The sequence below is a fragment of the Lemur catta genome, chromosome 5, assembly GCF_020740605.2.
Source record: "Lemur catta isolate mLemCat1 chromosome 5, mLemCat1.pri, whole genome shotgun sequence".
NCBI lineage: Eukaryota > Metazoa > Chordata > Mammalia > Primates > Lemuridae > Lemur > Lemur catta.
The window spans coordinates 49,765,276-49,780,770 of record NC_059132.1 but is presented as its reverse complement, the minus strand read 5'-3'; the positions used below and the strand labels follow the sequence as shown (position 1 = coordinate 49,780,770).

General features: G+C 42.4%; 1 protein-coding gene across 6 annotated transcripts in view; it reads right to left on the bottom strand.

Annotated features, from left to right (window-relative positions):
* Nucleotides 1-1,160: 1,160 nt before the first annotated feature.
* Nucleotides 1,161-15,495, bottom strand: part of LOC123638254 (coiled-coil domain-containing protein 144A-like) — a 46,541-nt gene continuing 32,206 nt past the window's right edge. Inside the window, exons 9-12 of one of the 6 annotated variants that reach the window (XM_045551736.1) lie at nt 10,736-10,826; nt 5,465-5,502; nt 4,819-5,027; nt 1,161-1,435 (exon numbers count right to left, since the gene is read on the bottom strand). In XM_045551736.1, coding sequence (XP_045407692.1) covers nt 5,000-5,027; nt 5,465-5,502; nt 10,736-10,826 — 157 coding nt within the window. In that variant the 3' untranslated portion in view covers nt 1,161-1,435; nt 4,819-4,999. Of the gene's footprint in view, nt 1,436-4,818; nt 5,028-5,464; nt 5,503-9,485; nt 9,949-10,669; nt 10,827-12,257; nt 14,026-15,495 lie in introns of those variants that run through there. The other 5 variants (XM_045551735.1, XM_045551740.1, XM_045551737.1 and 2 more) reach the window with 5 other exon arrangements.

The window sequence follows — 15,495 nt, the reverse complement described above, 5'->3', positions numbered from 1 at the left end:
CAGAGCTGGAAGGCCGTAAGCCAGGCACTGTCCTCTACAGCCCAGTTCTCATCAGAACCACGAAGGGACTGGGCAATGGTCGTTAAGGTCCTCTACTGCTAACCCACTGAGGTTCCAAGAAAGTCACTTTCCAGTGTAAAAGTCCTTCAACTGGAGCAGTTTAGTGAGTACATTCTCCATGAAACTGGGGGCCACAGACTGGCATCAGAGGAAACAGGATCCTAAGACCTTCCCACCTCTGAGATCCTGAATCCGTGAACCTCATCTGTGCTGGGTTTTCCAGGTGTGTGTCTTTTTGTGTATTAATTCTGACCTAATTAAAAATTAATAGACTTTAGAGCAGTTTAAGGTTCACAGCAAACTTGAGTGGATGATACAGAGATTGCCCATACGCCCCCTGCCCCCACATGTGCACAACCTCCCCCTTGTCAACATCCCGCATCAGAGTGGCCGGCACGTTTGTTAGAGTGGATGAAGCAACATGGATGCATCGTTATCTCCCAAAGTCCATAGTGTACACTGGGGTTCACTCTTGGTGTTGTGTGGTCGATGGGTTTGGACAAATGTACGATGACGTATCCACCATCCCAGTATCACACAGAGTAGTTTCATTGCCCTAAACAACTATCCATCCCTGCCTCCCCCAACCCCTGCCAACCGCTGATCTTTTTTCTGTCTCCCTAGAATATCATATCCTTGGGATCATACCTATGTAGCCTTTTCAGACTAGCCTCCCTCACTTAGCAACATGTATTTAAGGTCCCTTCATGTTATTTTGTGGCTAAATAGCTCATATCTTTTTGATTCCTGAGTAATATTTCATTGTCTGGACGTGCTACAGTTTGTTTATTCATTCACCTGTTGAAGGACACCTTGATTGTTTCCAATTTTAGGCAATTATAAATAAAGCTGCCATAAACATTCACGTGCAAGTTTTTATGTGGGTGTAAGTTTTTGACTCCTTTGGGTAAACACCAAGGAGCAGGGCAGCTGCGGCATCATGCTGCTCTTTTATACACAGCCCACGCCCTCTCCCAACCCCCGCTGAGAACTATGGAAAGGCACAGAATGTGTCTTGCCCGCCTCTGTCTCCAAGACTTACACCTGAGGTCCTCAATAAATATCTATTGAAATGAAAAATTCAACTAGACAGTCACATCTCAAATTTTCCAGAACACTTTAAATTTCATTTTATTTTATTCTTTGCAACAAAGGTGATTTAATGTAAACACAACCAGATGAAGACTGCAAATGCTGTGTAAGGCTTTCCGTAGTTAAACATTTCACAAACTGGTTTGTTAAAGAAGCCCTTTGAGAGATGTTGATTCCTGCTTTGGGATTCCCAGGATGCAGTCGCTGGAGGGATGGTGAAAGGCACCTAGAGCTGGCAGCAGGCCTCGGTCAAGTCCTTTCCCACACGGGCCCTTGGAGTCCCCTGTGAAACAAACACAGGGGTTGGACTGGCTGACCTCCAAGTTCCTTTACGTGAGGCTGTTCCAGGAAGGCCCCTTAGATGAGCCCCCGTCTACCACGCTGGGAGAACACAAGGGCTAAGAAGGCAGCTGTGTGGGGAGAAGGTCTCCACCAGCGATGGTGCCACTCGCAGGGTGGGGCCCCAGGCCCTGGCAACAGGACGGAAGAGGCTAGGAGCACCCTCGCCCCCTTCCACTGCAGATGACCCCTTGTACCTTTTATTTTTGCAATCTGTTCATTTTAACATATTGACCGTAAGAATATTCACGGAGCACTTACCAGGAGCCCTAGGCTCAGTGCTCTTAACGGACTGATTTAATTCTTATACAGCACAGTGATGCAGGGATTATCATCGTCCACACTTCTAGATCCAGTGCACCCCACACATATTTAGTGAGTGCATACCATACACCAAGGCTCTGGCTTAGGGCTTCAGTAGTGAATAAAAGGGGCAGAGTCCCTGGCCTCGCACAGTAAGCCATCGAGATAAGTGAGCAGAAGGTGAAAGTGTTACTGAAGAAACAGAAGGGGAGCAGGGAGGGCGTGGAGAGTGGTGGGGCAGAGTGGGGCTGACTTCCATGTGAGACACGGTAGCCAGGGTGGGCCTTGCTGAGAAGGTGAGGTCTCAGCAAAGACTGGGAGGAGGAGGGAGAGAAAGTTAGCTGAGTGGATTTCTGGGGAAAGAGTCTTCCAGGCAAAAGGATCAGCCACAGTGAAGGCCCAGAGGGGGCTGTGTCTGGCACAGAGGAGTGGGGGAGTGGCGGAATGGGGACCGATGATGGAGGGCCTGGTGGGCCGCTTAAGAACTTGGGCTTTTCTTAGCCACAAATGGGGGGCCAGGCAGGGTTTGAGCAGAGTGACACCATCGCCCTGACTTCTCTGTCCAGAGGGGACTATGCAGAGGGATGGAAGAGCAGACATGCAGAGGCCCTTTGCATGCAGGCTGCCAGAGTCAGCCAGCAGAGACGGGACCAGGATGGTGGCTGGGACCTGCTGGTAGCAGTGGAGGGGTGACAAGGGGTGGGATTCGGGGTCTGCTTGAATGGTAGAGCCACCATGATTCCCTGAGGAAACTGGCACTGACTGTAAAGGCCTAGGACAGAAGCCCTTCCCTAAGCCCTGTCCTTGGGCAGCTCTGTGGGTGGCCCTTGGGAAATGGGGGTTCCAGGTCGGCTGCGTTTCCAGGTAGGCTGGTGATGCTGGGCCGTCCAGAGGTGGAAAGCACTCCACTCAGCTCCCCGTCTCCGGACTGCATGGGCCTGAATCCCAGTTCCACTTAGCCTTACCATCAAAGGCACAAGGGTGGTAACTTCCTACTGCACTCCCGGGAAGGTGACTTCCCAGTCACCTGGCCCAGCATTCCAGTTAAAGAGGAAGCAGGCAGAACCGGAAGTGCATTCGTGCCCAAGCACCCCCATACCCAGCCAGGAACTGGGGCCTGTGTCGGGGTACAGGCACAGAGCAGAGAAGGGGGCTCCTCTTAGCGCCGCTGAAGTAACGTCAGCCTACCCACCGAGCTAGCTGGTGTCGGCCATGCAGTCGCAAGGCCAGCCTTTCCTGGACACAGCACTGGCGCTGCACTCCGAGATCTGGGTAACGGAGTCCTGCTCCGCAGTCCTGAGCTACCTGAGGATGAGCACATCAGGAACCCGGCCAGGCCTCTGCTGTATCATTTTTAAAATGGAGACAAAGGGGTCTATCCAAGAGAGCTGAAAGGGAGCGCACATGTGAAAACCACTTTATAAACTAGAAAATGCCGCACAGAGGTCAGGCGAATGCTCAGAGCCTACGCCCTGGGGTGAGGGCATCAGACACAGTAAGGATGCCATGCTGGCCAGGTGGGGAAATGACTCATTCTAGCCAAGGGGGACAGATAGAGGCCTCAAAGACAAAAAGGGGTCTTGAAGAATGGGAGGGATTAGCTCAAATAGAGAAGAAAGGTATTCCAGGTAGAGGGAGTGTCATGGGTAAAGGCACAGTCTACAGCTGCAGGGAGGCCACCAGGAGCTATGGAAGAGTTTTGAGCAGGGGAGTGGCACAATCTGATTTGTTTAGAGGTCACCCTGGCTACTGAGGAGAGTCGGAGTGGAACTGCTAGGGCCCAGCTGAGCAACACTGAGGCTTGGGCCAGCTGCACTCTCAGGGGAGAGGGGAGCCTGCCCAGGTCCCTGCAGTCAGGCTCTGTGTGGGGAAAGGCAGGTGGAAGTGAGAAGCTGGGGAGGGGGCAGCCCAGGCCAGGCTGCTGCTTGTCATGCGGCCTGGATTTCCAGCTATTGACACAGACTCTGACAAGGAAAGCAAAGGCCAAGAGAGGCAGAGACAAAGGGGCTGGTTAAATCCTTCTTCCAGGGGGGTTGTTCAGCCCTGCCCTGGGAAGGCTGGCTGGAAAACCTGGACCACAGCCCTTTCCTCCAGAGCTGTAGGCCCAGTTAGAGGTGGGGCTTTGAAAATGGCTGAGGAGTTTCTGCACCCGCACCCCACCCCAGCTGACCCAGCTCCCAAACCCATAATGTTTTACTCCTCCCTTTACAACCAGCGTCACTTATAGGACCACAATTTGAGACTCAGTTTTTCATTTTCTAGAAGGAGGGCAATGATAGTACCCACTTCATCAGGTTTGTTATAGGTCAGGTTCCCTAAAGAACACACTCTGAGAAGGAGCTGAGTCGCCAGATAAAATATAGGACATCCAGTTAAATTTCGTGGGGGCTTGGTTCTTCCCGTGTGTCTTGCCTCATTCCCGAGTTAGAAGTTCCAAGCCTGCAGCTGATGAGGCTGGAGAGAGCCTTCTCATCACTGGCTGCAGGAGGACCCTCGCATGCCAGCTGTGCAGGGCAGCCTGGTCCGGGCTCCCAGCCTCTCTGCGTTTGGCCTCCACAGGGACAGAGGCTGCAGGCAGGTGGCCAAGGGCCGCCCCCATGTTTGGCCCTTGCTGGCTCTGGATGAGCAAGACCCTCACCCTCTCACTGCTCTACACACACATCTGTGTCCCACTGAAAACTCACCCACCCTGCATGCTCCTTTTTCAAGGACTCCAAGGGCCCTCTGATTAACACTGACTTTTCTGGTAGCTGGGCCACAGAGCACAAACCATTTTCTGTGTTCTCTGGAATGTCCTGGCTGGGCACCTTTGTTCCCATCTGAAATTCTCTCTTCCTCTGGACTTAGCTATACCCAGGGCCACCCTCTACAGGCAGGTTCCCTGTCACCTCCACCCTTCTAGCCACTACTACTGCCCACACGACTCTATTTAGCTCTTAAGGCCCATGTACAGCTTGAAATTGGAGGGAGGGAGTCTGGCCTTTGCATGTCCCAAATGCAAGGGCTTCTCTTAGATTTCCATACCTCCACAGGCATCCTGCATAGAGTATGCTTTCTGTAAACGCTCTCCAGGTATGCAGTCAGGTGCCATTTTATTCTCATTGTACCGATGTGGAAAGTGAAACCCCAAGATCCTGCAGATCCTCAGGCCTCCTGATGCCAGGCTACGCTGCCATGTAGTACCGATGAGTGGTCTCCTCTCTCCTCACCGTAGTGGCATCCTTCGTAGGAGTCTGAAATGGGAGTGGGGTGAGGGCAGGGGTCTTAGAGAAGCAAGCTCCTAGCTTTCCTCCTCAGGGAGCAAAAGCACCTTGTCAGGTGGCAAAACAAAGAAATGACCCAAGGAAGACCTTGGTTCAGGCCGTGGAAGAAGGAATGGGTTTTGTTACAAGTATTTTGTCATCTTGGCCCACTGGAACTTCTGTCCATCCTTTGGACTGAGCTCAAGCTCTACCCTTTCAGGAAGTCCTTCAAGGACAGCCCTTCTGACAATTGTCTTCTCCTCTACTTCATGCTTATACACACTGACTTCTTGTGGCTTGTAGTCTCAGAAATGCTATGAACTCTGCTGTGGTTGCAGACAGGTCTCTCTCTGCCTCTACCACCCCCACCCCCCTAGGGTTTAGCTTTGAATTGCCCCTTCCCAGTCCTTCCTTCCCCCAACACTTACCCCAGGGGTCCTTGGGCAGTAGGTATGTCCAAAGTTATCTGAGGATGAGATAAAGAATGGGAACTCCAGAGGGTGAAGGGACCACCCAATGACCTCAGGAGGACCTTCCTGAAAGCTCAGAGGACAGGAGTGGGGTGTCCCCACCTGGGCTTAGCCACAAATATATAGAATACAGTTTGGACTACTTCCTGATTTACTTCCCCTTAGGGCTGGGACATGAGACCTTTCTAGCCTTTCCAGGTACTCAGAAAATGTTTGAGGAGTTGAATCACCCAGATGGTTCTACATTATCATCATGGCCACCATAGCTAACAGTTATTGGTCACTTACTATATACTCGGGATGAAGACAGCCAGGTTACTGTCAGGAAAGAGAGATACAAATACAGTTGACCCTTGAACAACACGGTTTGCACTGTATGGGTTCACTTTTATGCAGGTACTTCCCGATAAATATAATGCAATATTTTTGGAGGTTCACTACAACTGGAAAAATCTTGCAGATGAACCACACAGCATAGAGATAATCAACAAAATTAAGAAAAAGGTATGTCATGAATGCACAAAATATATGTATTATAGGTATTAGTCTATTTTATCATTTACTATCATAAAATATACACAATCTATTATAAAAAGTATACATTTCTCCAAATTGGGGCACACAGGCTACATGGTGCCATTTGCAGTGGACAGAAATGCAAAGAAATATAAAGATGCAATATTAAATCATAACTGCATAAAATTAACTACCGCATATATTCTACTACTGTAATAATTTTGAAGCCACCTCCTGTTGCTATTGCAGGAAGCTGAAATGTCTCAAATATCCACTTAAAATGCCACGTGACACTAATCATCTCCAACTGAGCACTCTGTCTTTCCAGAAAAAGTCATCTCTCATGGTTCTCACGCATTTTTCACCATTGTTATTGCAATACCACAAACTTTGACTAACACCATGGGACCTATATGAAATTCCATTATGATGCTGTAAGTGCTCCCAAGAAGCAGAAAAAAAGTCATGACACTACAAGAAAGAGTTGAGTTGCTTGATAAGTATCACAGATTGTGGTGTGGAGCTGTGGCTGTCCCCCATTTCAGACAGACATTCACCTTGTAAACAGAAGATGTACACTGATATCAACAAATACAGTACATTAGTATACGTATATTTCCTCTTCCTTATGATTTTTGTAATATTTTCTCTCTCACTTACTTTAGTATAAAAATATAGTCTATGGTATGCAGAACATACAAAACATATGTTAATTGACTGTTTATGTTATCGGTAAGACTTCTAGTCATTACATCTTTGGGGAGTCCAAAGTTATATGCAGAGTTTCAACTGCACAGGGGTTCAGTGTCCCTAGCCCCCACGTTGTTCAAGGCTGAACTGTACTGAAAGGGAAAAGTAGAATGAACTCTTCAGAACTGGAATTGGAAATGTCAGTAAGAACTCAGAGTTTTCAATACATTTTGATACAGAAATACAGACTAATGTAAGCATGCACGTGTATTTGTGCATACACATGTGCTCCCTGCTTTGCTCACGGAGGAAGCTTGTGAGCAAGGATGACCCCAATAGCCCAAAGCACACCGGCCACAACGCGTGTCCAGATCATGGTTTCCAAATATCATTCTCCCTTAAAAGGAATCAGGGCTTCTAAAAACATGCCTGATTCCAGGGATAGGGCAGAGAAAATACAACATAAGCTTGGAACATTGTTTTCTGCCAGAAGGTACGGAAGTACTCGAAGAGTAATGGGGAGAGACCAAAAAGACATGAAGTCAGCTGGAAATGGCTACCACTGACCAAATCTGGGGGCATTTGCCTACCAAAATTGTAAGATTTCCCTTCACCCCTCTTTGTCGGTTTTATTTATTAATGCATAATATGAGGAATGAAAGAATGAGAAAATAATCATTTGGCAACAACCATCATAATAATTTACTCAGGCAGGAATCAGCAATGAATGAAATGTTCAATCTAGGGCATGAAATTCTGAGCAGCAGCCAGATATTTACAGAGCCTCCAAGTACCTTCACGCAAGAGCTTTCTGAAATGCAAAGGGCAAATAGCAACTTTGCCACAGACAACCCCAGCACATCCTTCTTCACTAAATAATCAGAGTCAACACTGGCCAGTCATGACACCCAGTGACAACATCTTCTTCCAGATATGCTGCATTGAGAGGAACTCGGCATCACTTCTGTGACATTCCTGCCTGAATGCAGCATAACCTGAATCAAATCATGAGGAACCTTCACAGGAACCCAAACTGAGAGAAAACCTACACAATAACTGACCTGTGCTCTGCAAAAATGTTAATGCCGTGAAAATCAAAGACAGACCCAGGTACTGTCCCAGATTAAAAAACTCAAAAGACCTGACAAATGGACACAACACATCATGGATTGTGACAATCCCTAATCTTGAATTTTCTTTGACTATAAAGGATATTGAGATAATTGGAAAAATCTGAATAAGGTCGTATTAACTAAAAAAATATACAATGAGGTTTATATACTTAGAAAAAGGAGAGCTTTATATCTCATGAAGTATTTTCAACCTGCAGCGGTCATTCTGACAGGCTGGGAAACACGGCTGTCGCCTCAAGCCAAGAACACATGTTTCAAGGGATGGACAAAAGAAACAGGATTTGTACTGAGCTGGATGGCTAAATATACATATTTAACAAGCTATTAGAAGAGTCATGAATAGTAATGAGAAGACCTGTGCATGTAATTGTGCTTTACACCTGCCATCCCATGATGGCTGGGGACTCCGTTTTAAGGTTTTTCTGGAGTCCCCTTGGCGAGAGGCATCTGTTCAGTTAGCAGGAGCCTTAGGATTTTATTTTTAGTTCCCAGTCTGTAGATGAGATGTTAATATTGAACCAATTTTAATTTCTAGATTTCAACAATTATGATAAAGCTCTATAAGATCATATAAGAAGATAATTCCTTACTACAGGAGATACACAGTGACATAGTCACAAAAAAAGACAAATCAGGTCTCCAACTTACAAAGAGTTCAGAAAAAAGTGTATATTATATATTTCTATAGGTAGAAAGAAAAGAGAAGGCAGAGAAAGGATAAAGCCAATGTAGTTAAACGTTAACATTTGAGGGACGGTATCCAACCAAGAATTCTTTGTACTATTGCTATAATTTTTCTGTATGTCTGAATTTTACAAAACAGAATACTTATACAATGAAAAATACATTTTAAATATCAACAAATTGTAAGCCATGGAATAAAATCAACCATGAATCCATTTTGAAAAAAGTAAATGATTCAATTGAAGGTTTCATGAGGAACAGAGATATTTACATATCTCAAATTACCAAGCCCACAGAATCCTAATTAATTACAAGGTGAAAAAGTGACTTTACAGATGAGAGACTGGCAGATACCACTGTTACTGATCAATGCTAACACCGCCAGTAATAGGACAAGCCAGATTATAGGTCACATGATAGGATGCAACGAGAACCTCACAGGATCACTTCTGTAATACTCTTGTCCAAAATGTTATGGTCTAAACCTAATCATAACGAAAGCTCAGAAAACCCAATGAAGGGACACTCTACATTACTGGACTTTACTCTTCAAAAGATTAGAGGTAGTGAAGGTCAAGAAAAGACTGAGGAGCTGCTCCAGACTGAAAGAATCTAAGAGACAGGACAACTAAATGCAATCCATGGATCTGAATGGGATTCTATGGTTACCAAGGGCATTATAGACAATTAATAAAACTTGGAAAGAATCAGACCATTTAATAATTGCATGTATTCATGTTAACTTTCTGATTACCAAGACTGTATTGCAGCTACATGGAAGGTCCTGACTTGTAGGAATACCCACTAAAGTAATCAGGGGTGATGGCACAATGCCACCAATTAATGCTCAAATAGTTCAAAAACAAAAAGCTCTCTGTACTAAAACTTGGAACTTTTCTATAATTTTAAGAATATTTCAAGAAGTTAATAAAAAATAAACAAATAAACAGATAAAGTAAGAAACCTTAGGCAAATTTTATTTTTCCATGAGGAATAAGTCATATAAATCAGTGCTTAAAATTAAAATTCTGCCAGTTCAGTGGTACTGTAACAACTGTTATAAATGCAAACATCGACAGTGACCACAGTCCCAGTATGTCGATATGATGTCTGTCTAAGCATACAGTGATGTCTGTCACTATATATAGTGATAAAAACTGGAAAACAGAAATTAGCCATCAATGTATGCCCTAATGTATTCTTGAAAACTTGCTTGTTTGGCTGATTAAGCAGCAGACACTTGGGCAGCCTGCATACGCTCAATGATACTGGTTTTCATTTGTGAGGTCTCCTCGAAAGTCTCCCAGTACAATATAATTTCTCCTTAACATCAGTACACATCTTCAGGACGCTTTTCAAATTAGATCTTCATGCAGATCTGACTCATCAGAAGATCCTAGAGCAGCAGCTCTATAGGATCTAGATTCCAATTCAGCAGCATGTGAAAAGAAAAAGAAAGAATTACATTCTTTCCCTAAAGATTTCATACTAAGTGTAAGTCACTAAAAATAAGTTGAGAACTTTATCAGGGTTAATAAGAATGAAAAATATGTATGTATGACTATAAGACAAAATGACTATTAAATATTATTTGCCCACAGTAGCACACTGAATTAACTGTGATTGTGGTTAAGTGTCAGAGCTCTGGTTTTCCCTTTCTTCATTCACTTATTCCACAACCATGCTGAGAAACAGGCAATTTCCACACAGAGTCACAGATACCACGACACGTATAAAACTGGACACTATTGGAACACACACAAGGGCCATCTGTCCAAGTTTTGTGTCAATACTGTAGACTTTATGTGGAGATGAATGTAGGTTGAAACCTGAAGGACAAGGACAAAGTGTGCCAGACAGAAGGAAGTGGCAAATGCAACCAGCTGGAGCTGAGGAAGGACTTACTTCTAAGTCCTTCTTAGGACTTCTAAGTCCTTGTGCACTTACTTCTAAGTAGTCTAGTTTGGTGAGATGCTAGAGCAAAGGGGGAGAGGAGGGCAAGTGGCAAGAGAAAAGGCTGAATACCTTGACAGGGAGCAAACTGATTGGGGAGTTTTTATCCCATGCCAAGGAATATGCAACTTTTTCTGAGGGCAAAAGTAAACCAATAACATAGGAAATGACTGATTTAAAATGTCACCTGTCAAGTGATTGCTTATGAACTGAAACGGCTGTCCCATTTTGGCCTTAAATCACTGCCACAAACCTGAGAAGTTGAGGAGGGTTTGGTTATTCTGTGAACAGTTTCAGCCTGCCTCTGGACACTTCCACAGGGATGCAGGAATGAAGTGTGGAGTCTGAAAAAAAGCCATACAGAGATGTCATGAGATGTTCTTAAGGCTATGGAACATGACGAATTCATGAGGCATAAGTATGCTCTTCAGTACAAATGTTTATGTTTTCACATCTTTTACTAGATGTGTCTAAGAAAAAATACTAAATGTAGTATCTATTAACCAAACAATGGAAAGGGATATCATTTGCTATACAGAGTTATATTTTCTTTTAACTCCTGCTGCATCTGAAATAAGTCTAATATTATTTAGAATGTTTAAGTAAATAAGAGACATTATCATGGGAATCATATCTCACTTACAAACTTTGGCTTTTAATACATGTCCAGACTAGACTTAACTTGAGGCTTGCTTCAACACAAAAATAATCCCATAAATGAAATACAATTCCTACTTATTTTACATTTATGTAATAGAAAATATATATGTATAATGCTATTTAATCTCATAAACATACAATTATTATGGCTCTATTCTTGGGTATCCATCATTCCAAAGGGTGATGTTTTCTCTTAATTGTACAAACGTTGGACGATTCAAGTCATATTCTAAAATGAATATCTAATTCTTAGCAAAACCCTGCCTTTTATAAAAGGTTAAACCATTTTTCAGTGTAATGGATTTTTCCTTAAAATTGACTTTCCATTTTCCACTATTATAAATTTAAAATTTTAAGAAATGTTCTACGCTATTAACTTTTCACCGCAGAATCTTAAATACATCCATGAAGAAGGTGCTACTGTCACATTATGTGAAAATTCCATCGGCCAAGAGGAAGTAAAATTATTAAGCTATCTGTATTAGGACTAACATTTCTTTATTCATATGGCCACAAAGACTGCAGAAAATTTGCTTGAAAAATAGATAAGTAAGTATAGGTTAGAGCCAGTTTTCAAACTTAGTTTCTTTGATTCATGGCTCTCTAGAATTAGAAACAGGGAAAATAATATACAGCTCTTCCAACTGTAGCTGCGATTTCTTTCCAGAATTGGTACCAACTGATTGAAACATCTAATTATAGCTGTATTTATCTACTTAATTATGAAATGGGTGGGAATATCTCAAACTACATTGCAAGCATCCCCCTCTAGAGGGAGGGTTCTTACTGAAATCTTTTGTAGGAAAGGTATTTTCTCCCTGAATGCCCAGAACCGGGTCTGAAATAGTACACTGAATGTAATAAATACTTTCTGATGATAATGATAATATGATATCCAGTGCCTGTTCAAATTTTTGAAAACAGGTTTCCCAATATTTTGAGAGACCGTTTTCCATAACATTTCTGTGACAATAACATTACAGACAGCACTTATAAACTGAATAATGTGACCAGACTATTACTAGCCAGGTCTTGTAAAATAACTCAAAACCAGATAAAAGGAGAGGGACTTAACGAAAGAATCTTACATAAGCATTAATAAACACAATGTCAACTGCAGGTTTTTACATGAATGACTTTAATTAAGGAAATACTACTGTAACTATCTCTTCTGGGGTTAGAGACGGAAGCTCAGAGAACAAACGGACAGATCCCAAATGCTGGCAGGAGCCACTCTGGAGGGGCCCCCAGAGGCTGAAAAAGAGGGTCTGGAGTGTTGATGGCTCCACTTTTCTCCTGGCTGGTGGCAGGCCGGGGGAGGGGGGAGTGTTATCTACATACACAAGTGAACATTGGCCGACATTAAAGGACATTTTAAAAGTTCTTTGCATTTTATCCTTCCTTTTCCCTGAAATCACAGATTTTCTTCTTAGTTCCCTTAAAAGAAGTTCAGACTTATTGTCCTCAATGGAATGACAATACAGTGTCTGGCACAGATTATGGAAAACAAAAGGACAGAAAAATGTCTTGGGGACATTAATCCCTGTCCTATTCAGTTAGACAAGGGTTCCATCCGTGGCTTTTGAGGTGTGTAAAGCAATAGCTTAGGAGAAACTGAACACTGCCAGGTGAAATTAAAAAAAAAAATTCAGTTAAGCTTATGCATAATACTAATTCAAAAACCATGCTAGCTTCTTCTGGAGTAAAACACATATTTTTAATAAAAGTGCTTCTGCTTTCCCTGTGGCCTCTCTCTGTTTGTCCAGGTGGGGATTATGTCTCAGGTGGTAGAGGTGGGTTCAAGCCCAACATTAACAAGGCAGCACATCTACACCTTCATTTGTATCGTTCCATTCTTAAAAGTATAAGGTGAGAAAATTACACGCAAGTGAACAATATGCCGGCACTTTTTTTGCTAATTGGAAGGATTCCCTCATAACTGGTGATTTTCAAACTATGTCCCACAGAAATCTGAGGTCCTACAGAGGACACTGCAGGGTGAAGGGATACGGAAGTCACAACTTCAGAGCCCCCAGCCCTCCTTTAACTAGACAGCTCTACTTCTATCTGCCCTATGTGAAACGGTTTCATGCAATTTCTCTAAAAAAATGACAAGTTATATTTCTTACATAATCTTTTAAAAATGTCTGAAATGCTGTGATTTAGTCAAAGTCCTTAATATTACATAAAAGGCAACAGGGGCTCAGAGAGATTGCAGCCTGCCTGAGCTTTGCTCTGCTCTGATTTCTTATGACATGAATTCAGGTAAAGAAAGAAGGTTGAGGCCTCATTTAACACAGGTCTATGTTACTTTTCTCCACATTAAGGAGATAATAAACACAGCATCAAAACTAAATGGCAGGGTACATGGACTGAAATGAATATTTTAATAACAATGATACACAATGAAAACTAGCTGTTATTTTTGATGGATTTTGGTTCAAACAACTGTTTGAACAAAATTTTTTTTGAAACAATTTTTTTTGAGAGAGGTCCTCGCTGTGTTGCCCAGTGGAGTGCTGCGGCTATTCTTAGGCACAATCATGCTGCCCTATGGCTTTGAACTCCTGGGTTCAAGTGATCCTCCTGCCTAGGCCACATGAGTAGCTGGGAGTACAGGCATGCACCGCTCTGCCTGGCTTTTAAAATTTTCTTCCTAATCAAAAATGGTCAAACATTAGATGAATATCTTCAACTTGGTTAAGTATAGTTCAACTGTTTTTTTCCTTAGCGTTCTGCAATTGATACAGCTTTTCATTGTTGGATTCATCTTGAGATCCTCAGAAGTGGATTCTTAACATGAGTGAAATCACAGGGTTGGAGTGGAAGGTCCTTGTTACATCTTCATGAGAGCTGGGGACCATGTTGGCATTGTACAGTATTCTGAGAAGGAAGAGTATAAGGAAATCTGTTTGGTTGTAGTCACTGTTTAAAGACTCTTGATGTCATTGCCAGCTTAGTCATCAATCATTCGAGTGAATGCCATTTTCAAAATTTAAATAGTTCCTTGATTTATCTATTTTAAAACTGCTGCATGATTGCCCTGTAGTAGGTACAGTTTATAATAATTGGGATAAAAATGCTGTAAGATAGCAATTAAGGATATATTCTTATGTAAGAAAATGACAAACTTTTAAAAACAGAAATTTATCTTTTTTAATATTTGGGAGTGTTTATTTCATAAAACTTATTTATCTGAGCTTCCTTTAAATAATAAAACATGCATATGTGGTTAAGTATCTGGATGCCAATCATTCACTTATGATTAATGTTGGAAAACTTGAGATGGTGCAGGAAATTTTTCAAAGTGTTATCAACCACAGCCAAGCTAAAGTCAGTTAGAAAGGAAGCAAAAGCACCTGTAAACATACTTTAAGTTATTAGTCCATAATATTCAATTTCTAAAATCTAACTTAAACACAGCTTCTAAGGAAATTTAAAATGTGCCAGTTTAGTTTTGTTTATTGAATAACATTAACAAATGGGTATCTGTTGAAAATAAGAGCTGTAAGGACGTCCATAAAACTATAAAATTTATCTTTCCTCTCTTTATGAACACAGATAATTATGACCCTTTACTTAACAAGCATAAATCAATTAAACAGCTCAGTATTTCACCAACTTCAAAAGAAGTATTCTATCAGAAATCTGAAACCCAAAGGGAAAAGGTGACATAACTAACTGTGATCAAGTTGTTCTTCATGTCATTATTTGAAGTTCATGGGCATGAGGCAGGGACCATTAAGTTTTCATTTGGAATCAATTCTCTGTCAAGACCTAAACCATCATTAAGAATGCCACCACGAGGTGGCGGTATGACTGGCCTCAAGGCCTGAGTGGTAAAAGCAGATCTGGCTGCTATTAGTCTACAAGGAGTTTGTTACTGAGCTCTGCTGGTCTCTCACTCATTCTGGGAGATTACAAAACACAAACGCTATTTCATTTTTTCCTAAATGATTGTACTTTTTAAAAAGTTATCTTCAGAAAATGGAATTTCCCATTAAACAGTGTTGTAATTCTGAATATGTGTCAGAGAGCAAGTCTAGTGGATGTAGTTATAGTTTTAAAATTGCTCTGAACAAGTACACATATCCCTACAGGAATTTTGAAGACAACAAGTAACTCAAACAAAGTAAGGAGGGGAGGGAAATGGCTATCGATGATGTATGGCTTAACAGGTAATACTTGCTGCCTTCTGGAATAGCTCTACTTGCAAGATTCTTGAAGATGCCATTAGAAATACTTGTATTTAAAGGGGAAGTGAGATGATGCATACATTTGTTTGACTATAACAGCCATTTCAATATGTATAAAGATATCAACACATCATGTTGTATTCCTTAAGTATAGATA